General features: G+C 47.0%; 1 protein-coding gene across 3 annotated transcripts in view; it reads right to left on the reverse strand.

The window, feature by feature from the left end:
• The window catches only part of LOC129831851 (neurofibromin-like), a 113,426-nt gene that overhangs the window by 49,322 nt on the left and 48,796 nt on the right, over positions 1-15,308 (reverse strand). For 2 of the 3 annotated variants that reach the window (XM_055895359.1, XM_055895357.1), the window contains 5 exons: positions 12,003-12,161; positions 11,735-11,832; positions 11,213-11,359; positions 10,961-11,107; positions 10,729-10,839 (listed from right to left, as the gene is read on the reverse strand). In XM_055895359.1, coding sequence (XP_055751334.1) covers positions 10,729-10,839; positions 10,961-11,107; positions 11,213-11,359; positions 11,735-11,832; positions 12,003-12,161 — 662 coding nt within the window. Of the gene's footprint in view, positions 1-6,558; positions 8,328-10,728; positions 10,840-10,960; positions 11,108-11,212; positions 11,360-11,734; positions 11,833-12,002; positions 12,162-15,308 lie in introns of those variants that run through there. The other variant, XM_055895360.1, reaches the window with a different exon arrangement.

Raw genomic sequence — 15,308 nt, forward strand, 5'->3', positions numbered from 1 at the left:
TCACCTCCCTTATCTCACCTCACTTGCTCACATTGTATATAGACTTATTTTTTTTTCACTGTATTATTGACTATATGTTTGTTTTTACTCCATGTGTAACTATGTGTTGTTGTATGTGTCGAACTGCTTTGCTTTATCTTGGCCAGGTCGCAATTGTAAATGAGAACGTGTTCTCAATTTGCCTACCTGGTTAAATAAAGGTTAAATAAATAAATAAAATAAAAGATTGATTGGGGGGGGGGGGAATTCAATCCATTTTAGAATAAGGCTGTAATGTAACAAAATGTGGTAAAAGTCAAGGGGTCTGAATACTTTCCGAATGCACTGTTTGTGTATGAAAAAGAGAGGAGAAGTCACCACAGCCCCCCCCCCCCAGCCTCATCAGCAGCAGAGAGGGCCGGCACTGTGCTGCAATCCTCCATTCCTCTCCCCCTCCCTCACTTGCTCCTCCTCCTCTCTCTCCCTTTCAGACTGCTCTTTCCTTGAGCACAGTGCTGCATCAAGAGCCTGCAGAGGAGAGGTGGAGACCGACTGGCGCTATCGAGGGCACCCTGCTCTGGCATGCCAGGATGCCGCCATAACCAAGAAGAGGGTATTGAGACAGAACGAGAGAGCCTGCCCACCACTGGCCAGTGCCAACACAGCACTAGAGAGAGAGAGAGTGAGGGGGGAGATAGAGGGAAGAGAGCTCCACCTTCACCAGAGAAGGAAGAAAAGCAAGGGAGAAAATAGAAAGCAAGTGTGCAAGTGAGGAAGATATTGAAAGAAATTGAAAAAACCCCAAAAGAGAGCCAGCGCAAAAACTGAGCGAGTAGAAATAGAAAGAACGTAATAATATTGACGACTAACACCCCCCAGATTTGACTTGACAATCACTCTCTCTCCACTCCGCTGCTCAGAAAAAACAAGGGTAGCGAGTGAGAGGGCTGGCCAAGGGAAGGAGGAAGAAAAGAGCGAGATGACGGACTGAAGCAATGGAGAGGATAAGGTGAGTGACTAATGGCATGGAGAGAAAAACGTTAGGAGAGACGGGTGTACATGCTAAGACATGCGCACATGACAGGACACACACAGTGCTTCACAGAGCAGTGATGTATTTGATTCTGTACCACATTAGCTCAGTGGACTGCAGCAGGGTGATTTGTCGATGTCAGTCTACTGCTTCTCATTAGAGACCTACTATATGCTTCTCTCTCTCAAATGGCGCTATAATCTCCATTAAATATTGCAGCTTATTTATGGAGCAAATGCCAATCGGCTCCATAGAAGAAATGAATTGATGTTGTTTTGAAAGAACTTATACACCGATTGATACAATTGTGTTACACAATTTAACACAATTAATGGACACACAGAAGATGTACACACAGCCTCCAATATTCTAAAATATATTTTTGGGGCAACATTTCTATGAGTCAGAGCAACATATTTCTGTAATTCTGATGTAATTTCAAATGTATTTGATATGTTACTATTGCAACTATTGTTATACAGGTTAAATGCAACCTCAGACTAACTTGCAGTATGCCATGACCTGAAGAAGTTTCTAGAGAGAGCTCAGCTTACTATGTAATGCTATTAACCTGCGACACTCATGTGTTTGGCAAGCTCTTCTTAACACACACACACACACAGTCCCCAGATAACCAGTATTTTGTGCCAGACAGGGTGCAGAGATGACAGGACACAACACAACTGTTTGTGTGCGTGTGTGTGCGCGTATGGGATCAAGAGTGTGTGTGTGTGCCGCCCTAAATGAATTCAGCCGGCTCTTACTGCAGTATTTCCGAGCTCCTACCCGCTGGCAAGGCTTCAAGCTTACCGGCACACAGACTGACTGGGGCCCTTGTAAACTGCATTAAAGCTGTTAGATCTATCAGTCTGACCCTCAACGAGGACAGTTAGCATATAGCCTGGCATTACAATGATATACTGTTATAACTGTCAGAGGGGTGTTAATGATGTGAATGGGAACTATAGGGAGGAGAGGGGTATGGGAAGGGAGAGGGCTCTGGTTTAAGTAAGGTCCAATCCACCCAGCTGGTTCCCAGTCATGACTTTCTAACAGGCTGGATTGGCACCTGTTCTGACAGATTGTTCTGTGGGCAGCAGAACCAGTGTGGAGTGTTTTACTACTGTGTTCAGATGTTTAATACTGCCTCTCTCCCATCTGGGAGGCTGTTGCTATGCATCAAAGCTCACATTGTATATAGACTTATTTTTCACTGTATTATTGACTGTATGTTTGTTTTACTCCATGTGTAACTATGTGTTGTTGTATGTGTCGAACTGCTTTGCTTTATCTTGGCCAGGTCGCAATTGTAAATGAGAACGTGTTCTCAATTTGACTACCTGGTTAAATAAAGGTGAAATAAATAAATAAAAAATCTCAAAACAGCAGCAGCTCCAGACAAGGTCTTAAATCAATTCTACAGAGATTCCACTGGGGGGAAACTAGGCAGGTTATGAATAAGGGTGATACTATAACTAAAACTCCACTATTGCTAGATAGCATTGGCTCTCGAAACTAACTCTAACTTCCTTCATACTGGACACAGAGACAAAAAAAATTTTATCCACTAGTTCATTTGACTTTAGTAGGGATGTAACCGACAAAAAAAAAATCTTGGTCGACAGAGTCGTCTGTTATTTAGACCAATCGATTGGATGTAATTTTAAAAGGTGTATTTTTCCGTATATAGACACACTATATGTAGGGTACTGAGCTTGTCTGATGCTTTCAGCACTGCGATTTAAAATTAAGACACAAATTACAAGAGGGAGCCAGAGATCAATAGAGCCTAACCGGACAACAAAAACCTGCTCCCGACCCTCCTCCCACTGCTGCTGGCCTTAGCAGATTCTGGGGTTATGCTCCATCAGTTGCCAGGCTACACCAGCGGTCGGCAACCTTTTCCATTTGAAGTGCTAAGTTACCTTACCATTTCTACTGATCTGCGTGCCAGTTTTCATATGTACATTTTCATGGAACAGTTTAATTTCATTTATAATAAAGTCTTCATCTCAAAATGAATTTCATGTGGTTAATCAAAATACCATCTAAATGAAAATGATACAAATCTAAAAGTAACTTCTATTGCCATTGCCAATATGTAAAAATAACCTACATAGAGACATCACATTGAAGCCTGCAGGTAGAAAATATCCTGATAAGAATAAATATCCTATAAATCACATTGGCTACACATGGCCTGTTTGCAAGGAACTTGAAACATTGTATCAACTATTAATAGCCTGTTGTATTTGTGCAATGGATAAGAAGCAATCAGGTAGGCCTATTTTATGACATTTCCACCGGATAAAGCATGACATTTCTTTCCCCTTTCACGCGAGTGGTTATAGAAAGAGAGAGAGCTGGAAATATTTTTTAAATAGGCTACATTGAGGAACTATTGTCATTCTCAATGGATGTAAAAACAGACTTTGTTTACTTGCTGTTTGAGACGAAGAAAAAATGACTGAGAAGCTACATAGTGATGGTGAGTTAAGACAATCAGAAATAGTATCAGATCCCCAAAACAGGCACACTTAACCTACATTTGCGTGCAGGCCAGGTAGCCTAGGCATACTTCTATGCATGTCCTTACTCAACATTGACAGGAGCACTCCAAACAAAAGACAATAAATAAATTGACAAAATGAAATAAACAAACTTGTGGCCTAGGCTGTGTGCTCTGCCAACAACGTGTTCACTCCTACAATGACAACGGTAAGACTGGAATAGTAATATATTGAAAGCATTAACACAAATGATTGTAACGGCTGGTGCTCTCCTCATCCTCGGATGAGGTGAGGAGAGAAAGATCTTCAGACCAAAACGCAGCTTCAGGGAAATAAGCCATCTTTATTATAAATACGACGGCAACACGAAACAAAACACTTTCAAAACTACAAAACAAGAAAACGACGTAGACGACAAAACCTGAACATGAACTTACTTAACTGAAACGTAAAACTCACGGACAGGAAACAGACTACATCGAAACGAAACAAACCGAAACCAGTCCCGTGTGGCGCAACGACATACACAAACACAGGAGACAATCACCCACAACGAACACTGTGACAACGCCTACCTAAATATGACTCTTAATTAGAGGAACGCCAAACACCTGCCTCTAATTAAGAGCCATACCAGGCAACCCAAAACCAACACAGAAACAGAAAACATAGAATGCCCACCCAACCTCACGTCCTGACCAAAACACACATAACAACTAACATAAATAGGTCAGGAACGTGACATTACCCCCCCCACAAGGTGCGAACTCCGGACGCACCAGCACAAAGTCTAGGGGAGGGTCTGGGTGGGCATCTAACCACGGTGGTGGCTCAGGCTCCGGGCGCGGTTCCCACCCCACCATAATCCATCCTAGCTTCCTCCCTCCAAGAATGTCCACCCTCTTTTTTCCCCCACAAAATCCTCTTAATAACATACCCAATAAGGACAACACCGGGACAGAGAGATAAATCAAGACAGAGGGATAGATAAGAATATAGAGGTAGATGAAGATAGAGAGGGAGATCAGGATAGAGGGGCAACTCCGGACTGAAAGGCAGCTCCGGACAGAGAGACAGCTCTGGACTGATGGGCAGTTCTGGGTATCTAGCCTTTTCAGGCTGAAGGGCAGCTCATGGCTGACTGACGAATCTCGACGCTCATGGCTGGCTGACGGCTCTCGACGCTCATGGCAGGCTGACGGCTCTCGACGCTCATGGCAGGCTGACGGCTCTCGACGCTCATGGCAGGCTGACGGCTCTCGACGCTCATGGCAGGCTGACGGCTCTCGACGATTCATGGCAGGCTGACGGCTCTCGACGCTCATGGCAGGCTGACGGCTCTCGACGCTCATGGCAGGCTGACGGCTCTCGACGCTCATGGCAGGCTGACGGCTCTCGACGCTCATGGCAGGCTGACGGCTCTCGACGCTCATGGCAGGCTGACGGCTCTCGACGCTCATGGCAGGCTGACGGCTCTCGACGCTCATGGCGCTCTGACGGCTCTCGACGCTCATGGCGCTCTGACGGCTCTCGACGCTCATGGCGCTCTGACGGCTCTGGCTGCTCATGGCGCTCTGACGGCTCTGGCTGCTCATGGCGCTCTGACGGCTCTGGCTGCTCATGGCGCTCTGACGGCTCTGGCTGCTCATGGCTCTCTGACGGCTCTGGCTGCTCATGGCTCTCTGACGGCTCTGGCTGCTCATGGCTCTCTGACGGCTCTGGCTGCTCATGGCTCTCTGACGGCTCTGGCTGCTCATGGCTCGCTGGCGGCTCTGGCAGATCCTGTCTGGTTGGCGGCTCTGGCAGATCCTGTCTGGTTGGCGGCTCTGGCAGATCCTGTCTGGTTGGCGGCTCTGGCAGATCCTGTCTGGTTGGCGGCTCTGGCAGATCCTGTCTGGTTGGCGGCTCTGGCAGATCCTGTCTGGTTGGCGGCTCTGGCAGATCCTGTCTGGCTGACGGCTCTAGCGGCTCCTGTCTGGCTGACGGCTCTAGCGGCTCCTGTCTGGCTGACGGCTCTGTAGGCTCATGGCAGACGGGCGGCTTTGCAGGCTCATGGCAGACGGGCGGCGTTGCAGGCTCCTGGCAGACGGATGGCTCAGACGGCGCTGGGGAGACGGATGGCTCAGATGGCGCTGGGGAGACGGATGGCTCAGATGGCGCTGGGGAGACGGATGGCTCAGATGGCGCTGGGGAGACGGATGGCTCTGGCCGGATATGGTGCACTGTAGACCTGGTGCGTGGTGCCGGAACTGGAGGCACCGGGCTAAGGATAAGCACCTTCCTACTAGTGCGGGGAGCAGGGACAGGGCACACTGTATTCTCAAAGCCCACTCTATAACTGATGCGTGGTACCGGCACTGGTGACGCCGGGCTGAGGACAAGCACATCAGGATTAGTAGGGGGAGAAGATACAGTTTGTACAGGGCTCTGGAGACGCACTGGTAGCTTAGTGCGTGGGGCCGGAACTGGAGGCACCGGGCTAGATACACGCACTACAGGGAGAGTGCGTGGAGGAGGAACAGGGCTCAGGATACGCACTGGTAGCCTAGTGCGTAGTGTAGACACTGTAGGTACTAGGCTGGGGCGGGGAGGTGGTGCCGGAAATACCGGACCGTGGAAGCGTACTGGCACTCTTGAGCATTGAGCTTGCCCAACCTTACCTGGTTGAATACTCCCGGTTGCCCGACCAGTGCGGGGAGGTGGAATAACCCGCACCGGGCTATGTAGGCGAACCGGAGAAACCATGCGTAAGGCAGGTGCCATGTATGCCGGCCCGAGGAGACGCACTGGAGACCAGACGCGTTGAGCCGGCCTCATGACACCTGGCTCAATACCCAATCTAGCCCTCCCAGTGCGGGGAGGTGGAATAACCCGCACTGGGCTATGCACTCGTACAGGAGACACCGTGCGCTCTACTGCGTAACACGGCGCCTGCCCGTACTCCCGCTCTCCACGGTAAGCCTGGGAAGTGGGCGCAGGTCTCCTACCTGCCCTTGGCCCACTACCTCCTAGCCCCCCCCCAAGAAATTTTTGGGAATTACTTACGGGCTTTTTTGGCTTCCGTGCCAGACGCGTTCCCTCATAGCTCCGGTTCCTCTCCCCGGTAGCCTCTGCTCTCCTCAGTGCCTCCACCTGTTCCCATGGGAGGCGATCCCTACCAGCCAGGATCTCCTCCCAAGTGTAGCAACCCTTTCCGTCCAATACATCATCCCATGACCATTGCTCCTTTCTCTCCTGTCCCTTACTCCGTTTAGTTTTCCCTTGCCGCTTGGTCTTAGCGTGGTGGGTGATTCTGTAACGGCTGGTGCTCTCCTCATCCTCGGATGAGGTGAGGAGAGAAAGATCTTCAGACCAAAACGCAGCTTCAGGGAAATAAGCCATCTTTATTATAAATACGACGGCAACACGAAACAAAACAAAACACTTTCAAAACTACAAAACAAGAAAACGACGTAGACGACAAAACCTGAACATGAACTTACTTAACTGAAACGTAAAACTCACGGACAGGAAACAGACTACATCGAAACGAAACAAACCGAAACCAGTCCCGTGTGGCGCAACGACATACACAAACACAGGAGACAATCACCCACAACGAACACTGTGACAACGCCTACCTAAATATGACTCTTAATTAGAGGAACGCCAAACACCTGCCTCTAATTAAGAGCCATACCAGGTAACCCAAAACCAACACAGAAACAGAAAACATAGAATGCCCACCCAACCTCACGTCCTGACCAAAACACACATAACAACTAACATAAATAGGTCAGGAACGTGACAATGATTGTATCCAAACAAACATTGTAGATTCAAAATGAACGGTAAATGTACTATTGGTGATACTGGTGTGCCATCCCCATGTCCTCAGCAATGGATTGGTCCACTGAGACAGGCGTGAATCAGACAGTTGTCTGGTGTACATTCATTTTTTATTTGTGTGCCATAATTTAAAATATATTTGCCACTGCTCGACTAAAAAAAAAAAAACCTTGGTCGACTAACAGCCTATCGACCACACAATCGACTAAATGGGGTAAGCCCTAGACTCTAGAGAAGTAAAGGGCCTCAACGGCAAAATCACGATATATCCCTTCAAGCTCCTGGTAATTTCAGCTTGGAAAAGCTAGCAAGGATTGGATTTAAGTGAGCTATTGTTAATCAATATTTAAATGATAATGATGTCGGTAGCTAATTTACCTGTTAGTATTATTATTCTGCAGATGCGTGTGAATGAGTGATGGTTTTGACAAAGATCCATACTGCCCTACCAAGCAAAAAGGAAGTAATTGCTAATTTGGTCGAAAATCAGTTAATAATTTTTGCAACATTAAATACATGCTTAATCATGTGGACAAGTATCCTGCCTCTATTGTGTTTTGGAGAAAATGGGAACATGTTAGCAGTAAATGCATAAAGTTTGTGAAACCAAGGTAAATAAAAGCCATTTTTCTCAGTTCCACACTATGAGCAGTTACTGCCTTTTTGCTTGGTAGGGCAGCATACAGGATCAAAACTGTGCCCTTCCATTTGTGAGTCTTTATAAATCGTGGGAGCAAAGAAGTGTTGCAGATCTATGTCCTTGGGTACAGTCCAGTGTCTCTTCTCACTGTGTCTCTCCTTCTCTCAGAGCCTTCATCATGCTCTACCACACCCCGCTAGCCTGCCTCCTCCTGCTGCTCCTGTCGGGGATGCTGGGCGGGCTGGTCCTGTCCATCTGCCCTGCCGTGTGCTCCTGCAGCCGGGGCCACCGTGTGGTGGACTGCTCCTCACGGCACCTCTCACAGCTGCCCCCAGGCCTGCAGCACAACATTCGCTTCCTCAACCTCTCACAAAACAGGTAGGAAAACAACTTCTTCCTTATCTTTATCATCTTCCTTCTCATCAGGTTGGATCCTACCTCTAAACGTCTGGGTTCTGATATTGAACAGCAACATGACTAATAGCCAGACAGAATCAGCAGGGAGGGGATCCTAATAATTACACTCAGTCTTTCTTGCATATTCAGTTGAAGAAACTCTCGCAATTCATGTTTGGTCAGTATGTGGTTTGATTTAAACGAACAATTCCACAGGCATCTTTTATTTATCCCCCCTGTTGTGTCAAATAGTTGTGAATCTAACATTGACTTCTCCCGACAGCCTTCGAGGTCTGGAGGGCCAGCTCAGCCACTATGCCCACCTGCGTACCCTGGACCTGTCCTATAATCTCCTTGATCGCTTCCCCTCCGGCCTGCCCAGGGCCCTGTGGGACATCCGGGCTGCCGGCAACCAGCTCCGAGCCCTGGACAAGAACGACACGGCCTACCACTGGAACCTGCGGGTCCTGGACCTGTCAGCCAACGAGTTGGAGAGGGTGGTCTTCATCAACAACACCCTGCCCAGCCTACACGGCCTCAACCTGAGTCACAACCGGTTCTGGACCGTGCCCACCAACATGCCTCATAATCTGGAGATGGTGGATTTGTCCCACAACTACCTGGTTCAGATCCTCCTGGGGTCGTTGGACCGGCTGCCCAGGCTGATGAGGTTCTACCTGCACGCTAATCGCTTCTCCTGGGTGCCGGAGGGGGTGTTTGACCGGTTGGAGGGGCTCGAGTTGTTGACGCTTGGGGATAACCCTTGGGCTTGTGAGGAGGAGGAGAACATAACAAGGCTCTTGCTCTGGGCCGAACATACCCGCGCTGCCGTGTTGGGCTGCCCCTGCTACACTAGGCCAACCTGTGGGCAAGCCCATGTGGCAACTCCAGGAGGGGAGTGGCACTTTGCATCCTACACAGAGCCTCCGCTGGGGGCTGATGCCAGAGAGCTGGGCCGTGGAGGCCTCCCACCAGCTAGGGCTGCAGTCGCCACTTCTGGGTACCTGGCTAAGTCTGCGTTATTGGAGCCTGGGATGCATGGAGACAGGGGGGTGGCCAACGGCTCGGGGGATCAGACACTGTTCGTGTTCACCTCCACCCACTCGCATGGCCTCTCCACACGCACAAGCACAACGGGGCGTCCGCACTCTGCCACCAAGAAGCCCAACACAGGAAGCACGCGGAGCAGAGGCCACGGTCTCCACACACAGATTGTGTGTTCTGCTGTCGCCTTGAACCTTTTAGTCACGGTGACTGCCTTCAAAGCCTCCTAAAGAAACTAGAGCCAAGTCTTGATGGATTTTGGAGAGGTCTAACCCTACGTACATTTGACCCAGAATGTTAAAGGGAGTTTTGTTTTTGTTTTCATTTTAAAGAACAACCTTCGACTGTTACTGCCTAATTTTTAAAAATATAATTGTGTATTCTCTCTCATCTTCCAAAAATGTGTCCACCATCTCCAGAGTGTAGTTGTGCTGTATGACTATATCTTTCAAACGCACATACAAATAATATCTAGGCAAATGTATACACATACATGACTAATAATACTATCAGCGTGGAAACATGAATGCTCTACTCCATGTAGTCTATACTGCTTGTGTGTTCTGTTTTATGCTTTCTATGATATAAACACAGAAACGGAACATTTAGAACGCATTTACTGTACGTGTGGTTTGGATGAGTCAGTGTATGATGTGAGATACCTAATCTTTACACCTTGGCATCAGCTTGGTTTGGGGTTATCTAGAAGTACTTAAGACCCTAACATGCATGCACACAAACATCTTGGCTCTTTATAAGCTCCTAAAAATAACTGAAAGTTACAACGAAATGAAACTATTCTCCTCTAGGCATTGAAATCCTCACACATCATTGACCATTTGGCCAGAAAGTGACCCTCTTTCCACTATTGTAAGGTGCAGAATTCCCCCCACACACAAATACAGAGGTATAGGGTAGCTCTAAATCTGGTTCACCAGACATCCTGACTCCCCCAGAACAATGGGCAGCAGCCTGGGGAGGAGGCATAGGGTATCCCTCCTCTTCAGCTGAGTTGGAACTAAGAGGCTATGATATGTAGCCCCATAAAGCCTGCTGTAATGAGTGAATGGGCCTTCGCCATGAACCCATCTTCTCCCTTACAGCTTGGCCGTCAGCAGTGCTAAAAATTTAGGAGGACACAATCCATCTCCCTACCAACGGATGGGCCAATCTAGATAAGTATCATCTTCAAAAGGATGCTTTCCTGACATTGTGTTGATAAAGTTTGTTTATCAAGCTGGTTTATAATAACAATAATATATGTAGATGCCAACATACACTCCTTGGCTAGGTCTTACCTGCGAGCAATGTAGTAGAAGAGTGGGTTGCCATTCTTGGAGGTTCCAGCCTGGTAGAAGACGTTGAGGGTCTTCAGGGCTTTGAACTCATCTTTCTCATGGACCTGGTGCCTAGAAATCAGGGACAAACGGACAATAGAATGCTTCTGAATCAACTACACTCACTAACTGCTAGCATCCTGAGTGTCTTAGAACATTTTACACACTAACTCTACAGTAGGAGAACAGTTACCTGGTCATAAACTCTTCAAACTTGGAGCTGGTGAGGTTGAGGCTGGACCAGTGTGTGTCGGCCACAGGTTTGTGCTCGGGTGGCCCCAGATAGGCTAGGAGGGTGGCCATCTTGTCAAATGGCCGCCTGCCCACTGCCTTGTGGTCCCTATGGAATGGAAAGAGGGGAGAGCGAGACCAATGTCAGACAAAGAGGGCTATACTGGTAGTGCACATAATAACATGATGACTGGTGACTCATCGTGTTACTGACCTGTTGCTCGAGAGGTACTGTCCAATCCTCTCCTGGTTGTTCCACAGCAGCCTGTGGAGGGCCAGAACGTTGCCATCACTGATGAAGGACAGGCTGTGGTTGACTGAGTCACTTGGAGGAGAGTCAGATGCTATGTCCAAGAAGAACCTACAGGACAATACAGATGGATCACACAGCGAACTACAGAACTGGAAATCTATTACAAAAATATTTTACATTTTAGAAAACGAGTCGAGGTGTGTAATTCTCAGCTTCATAACAAAGTCGGGACTCGGATCAGTTCCTGCTTTTCTAAATAATGAGAGAGCAGTGTGTGCTATTATCCGCTTTCAAAGTGGGGCTTTTTTGTCAAAAGCTTTACTGGTTTTAAAATTCTTCTGACTTACCGTCTATTTCGGAAAATATGTCGTCACAAATCTGGGACCAGCACCGATGCAAACTAACATAGCTGGTCCCATTGTTGCAAAGAGTTGTAATTTGTATCCCTTTGTCTTAACCTTTGTCATCTTCAACCTAGCTTACCGCCTGGCTGCATCAAAGTTGCTTTTCACAAAGTCGTTAAAAGGCCTCATGTGCTCCTCTTTGGTAAACAACACATGGTTGGCAATGCTCTGGAGGATCTGACGACAGAGACAAAAACACAAAACAGAGCGCAACTTAACTCAAATAAAAGGTCATAAATAAAATGTATTTTTTTACAATTACTTTATCAAACTATTTCGGGTCAAAGCCCCTACTGTCGTTTTCACGAGGTGCTTATTTTAGTAAGATGGAAGCTCCCAACCCATACCTTGGACATGAGCTTTAGTCCTCTCTCTATCCTGGGTGGGGGCTTCTCATCCAGGATGCCTGTCTCGTAGGGTGACACGATGGCAGGGTTGATGAAGCGCAGGAACATGGCACTGCCCACCGCCCCTATACTGTCCTGGGGGAAACGCTGGCTCACCACCTAGAAGAAGAGGAGGGCGATGGAGAACAATGGGGAGGGAGGAGAGCAGGAGGGGTGGGAAAAGAGTGGGGGGGAAGACAAAATAAGAAAAGTTAGATGCTTCTACGACATGACTGAGAAGATCTCACACCACCCTTCTCAAAGCCAGCCACAGAACGAGAGGTAAAGAAAAAAAGCGAGCGAGAGAAATAAAGAGTTAGAGTAAAAGTGAAAGAAAGAGGGAGGGAGACAGAGGTTTATGGAGAGAGCCAAGTACGGAGGTCCAGAGAAGACACAGTGCATTCGGAAAGTATTCAGACCCCTTGAATTTATCCAAATTTTGTTACAGCCTTATTCTAAAATGGATTAAATTACAAATGTTCCTCAATTTACACACAATCCCCCTGAATCACAAAGCAAATATATATAAAAAATGTATTATTTACATAAGTATTCAGACCCTTTGCTATGAGACTCGAAATTCAGTCAGGTGCATCCTGTTTACATTATTCATCCTTGAGATGTTTCTACAACTTGATTGGAGTCCACCTGTGGTAAATTCAATTGATTGGACATGATTTGGAAAGGCACACACCTGTCTAGATAAGGTCCCACAGTTGACAGTACATGTCAGAGCAAAAACCAGGCAATGAGGTCGAAGGAATTGTCCATAGAGCTCTGAGACAGGATTGTGTCGAGGCACAGATCTGGGGTTAGGGTACAAAAACATTTCTGCTGCATTGAAGGTCCCCAAGAACACAGTGGTCTCCATTATTCTTAAATGGAAGAAGTTTGGAACCACCAAGACTCTTCCTAGAGCTGGCCGCCCGGCCAAACTGAGCAATTGGGGGAAAAGGGCCATGGTCAGGGAGGTGACCAAGAACCTGATGATCACTCTGACAGAGCTCTAGAGTTCCTCTGTGGAGATGGGAGAACCTCATAGAAGGACAACCATCTCTGCAGCACTCCACCAATCAGGCCTTCATGTTAGAGTGTCCAGACAGAAGCCACTCCTCAGTAAAAGGCACATGACAGCAGCTTGGAAATTTGCCAAAAGGCACCTAAAGGACTCTCAGACCATGAGAAACAAGATTCTCTGGTCTGATGAAACCATGATTGACCTATTTGGCCTGAATGCCAAGCGTCACATCTGAAGGAAACCTGGCACCATCCCTACGGTGAAGAGTGGTGGCAGCATCATTCTGTGGGGATGTTTTTCAGTGGCAGGGACTGGGAGACTAGTCAGGATCGAGGGAAAGATGAACGGAGCAAAGTACAGTGATCCTTGATGAAAACCTGCTCAGGACCTCAGACTGGGGTAAAGGTTCACCTTCCAACAGGATAATGATCCTAAGCACACAGCCAAGACAACGAAGGCGTGGCTTCAATACAAGTCTCTGAATGTCCTTGAGTGGCCCAACCAAATCAAACATCTCTAGAGAGACCTTAAAACAGCAACACTGCCCATCAAACCTGACAGAGCTTGAGAGGATCTGCAGAGAAGAATGGGAGAAACTCCACAAATACAGGTGTGCCAAGCCTGTAGCCTCATACCCAAGACTGTAATCGCTGCCAAAGGTGCTACAACAAAGTACTGAGTAAAGGGTTTAAATACTTAAGTATTTGTGATATTTCCGTAATATACATATGCAAAAATTTAGAGAAACCTGTTTTTGCTTTGTCATTATGGGTTATTGTGTGTAAGGCTGTAACCTAAGAAAATAGGTTACAACAACTTTTGTAGTGATCATGAGATTGATAAGTTGTGATCTCGACATAACAAGGGAATTATTATTTTTATTCACATCCTCCTCTCTGGACTTCCGTAACTATGACAAGAACATTTTAATTAAAGCTTAGAGGAAAAATAAGCCTTTGAAAAACAAACTAAATGCCAGCAGCAGAGGACAAGAGCTTGCTTTTAGTGGAACTGACAGTGTTTTAGCAACATCAAATCTTACTCATACAGTGGGGCAAAAAAGTATTGTCAGCCACCAATTGTGCAAGTTCTCCCACTTAAAAAGATGAGGCCTGTAATTCATCATAGGTACACTTCAACTATGACAGACAAAATGAGAAAAAAAAAATCCAGAAAATCACATTGTAGGATTTTTAATGAATTTATTTGCAAATTATGGTGGAAAATAAGTATTTGGTCAATAACAAAAGTTTCTCAATACTTTGTTATATACCCCTTGTTGGCAATGACAGAGGTCAAACGTTTTCTGTAAGTCTTCACAAGGTTTTCACACACTGTTGCTGGTATTTTGGCCCATTCCTCCATGCAGATCTCCTCTAGAGCAGTGATGTTTTGGGGCTGTTGCTGGGCAACACGGACTTTCAACTCCCTCCAAAGATTTTCTATGGGGTTGAGATCTGGAGACTGGCTAGGCCACTCCAGGACCTTGAAATGCTTCTTACGAAGCCACTCCTTCGTTGCCTGGGCGGTGTGTTTGGGATCAATGTCATGCTGAAAGACCCAGCCACGTTTAATCTTCAATGCCCTTGCTGATGGAAGGAGGTTTTCACTCAAAATCTCACGATACATGGCCCCATTCATTCTGTCCTTTACACGGATCAGTCGTCCTGGTCCCTTTGCAGAAAAACAGCCCCAAAGCATGATGTTTCCACCCCCATGCTTCACAGTAGGTATGGTGTTCTTTGGATGCAACTCAGCATTCTTTGTCCTCCAAACAGGACGAGTTGAGTTTTTACCAAAAAGTTATATTTTGGTTTCATCTGACCATATGACATTCTCCCAATTTTATTCTGGATCATCCAAATGCTCTCTAGCAAACTTCAGACGGGCCTGGACATGTACTGGCTTAAGCAGGGGGACACGTCTGGCACTGCAGGATTTGAGTCCCTGGCGGCGTAGTGTGTTACTGATGGTAGGCTTTGTTACTTTGGTTCCAGCTCTCTGCAGGTCATTCACTAGGTCCCCCCGTGTGGTTCTGGGATTTTTGCTCACCGTTCTTGTGATCATTTTGACCCCGCGGGGTGAGATCTTGCGTGGAGATTATCAGTGGTCTTGTATGTCTTCCATTTCCTAATAATTGCTCCCACAGTTGATTTCTTCAAACCAAGCTGCTTACCTATTGCAGATTCAGTCTTCCCAGCCGGGTGAAGGTCTACAATTTTGTTTCTGGTGTCCTTTGACAGCTCTTT

The sequence above is a fragment of the Salvelinus fontinalis genome, chromosome 33, assembly GCF_029448725.1.
Source record: "Salvelinus fontinalis isolate EN_2023a chromosome 33, ASM2944872v1, whole genome shotgun sequence".
Lineage (NCBI taxonomy): Eukaryota > Metazoa > Chordata > Actinopteri > Salmoniformes > Salmonidae > Salvelinus > Salvelinus fontinalis.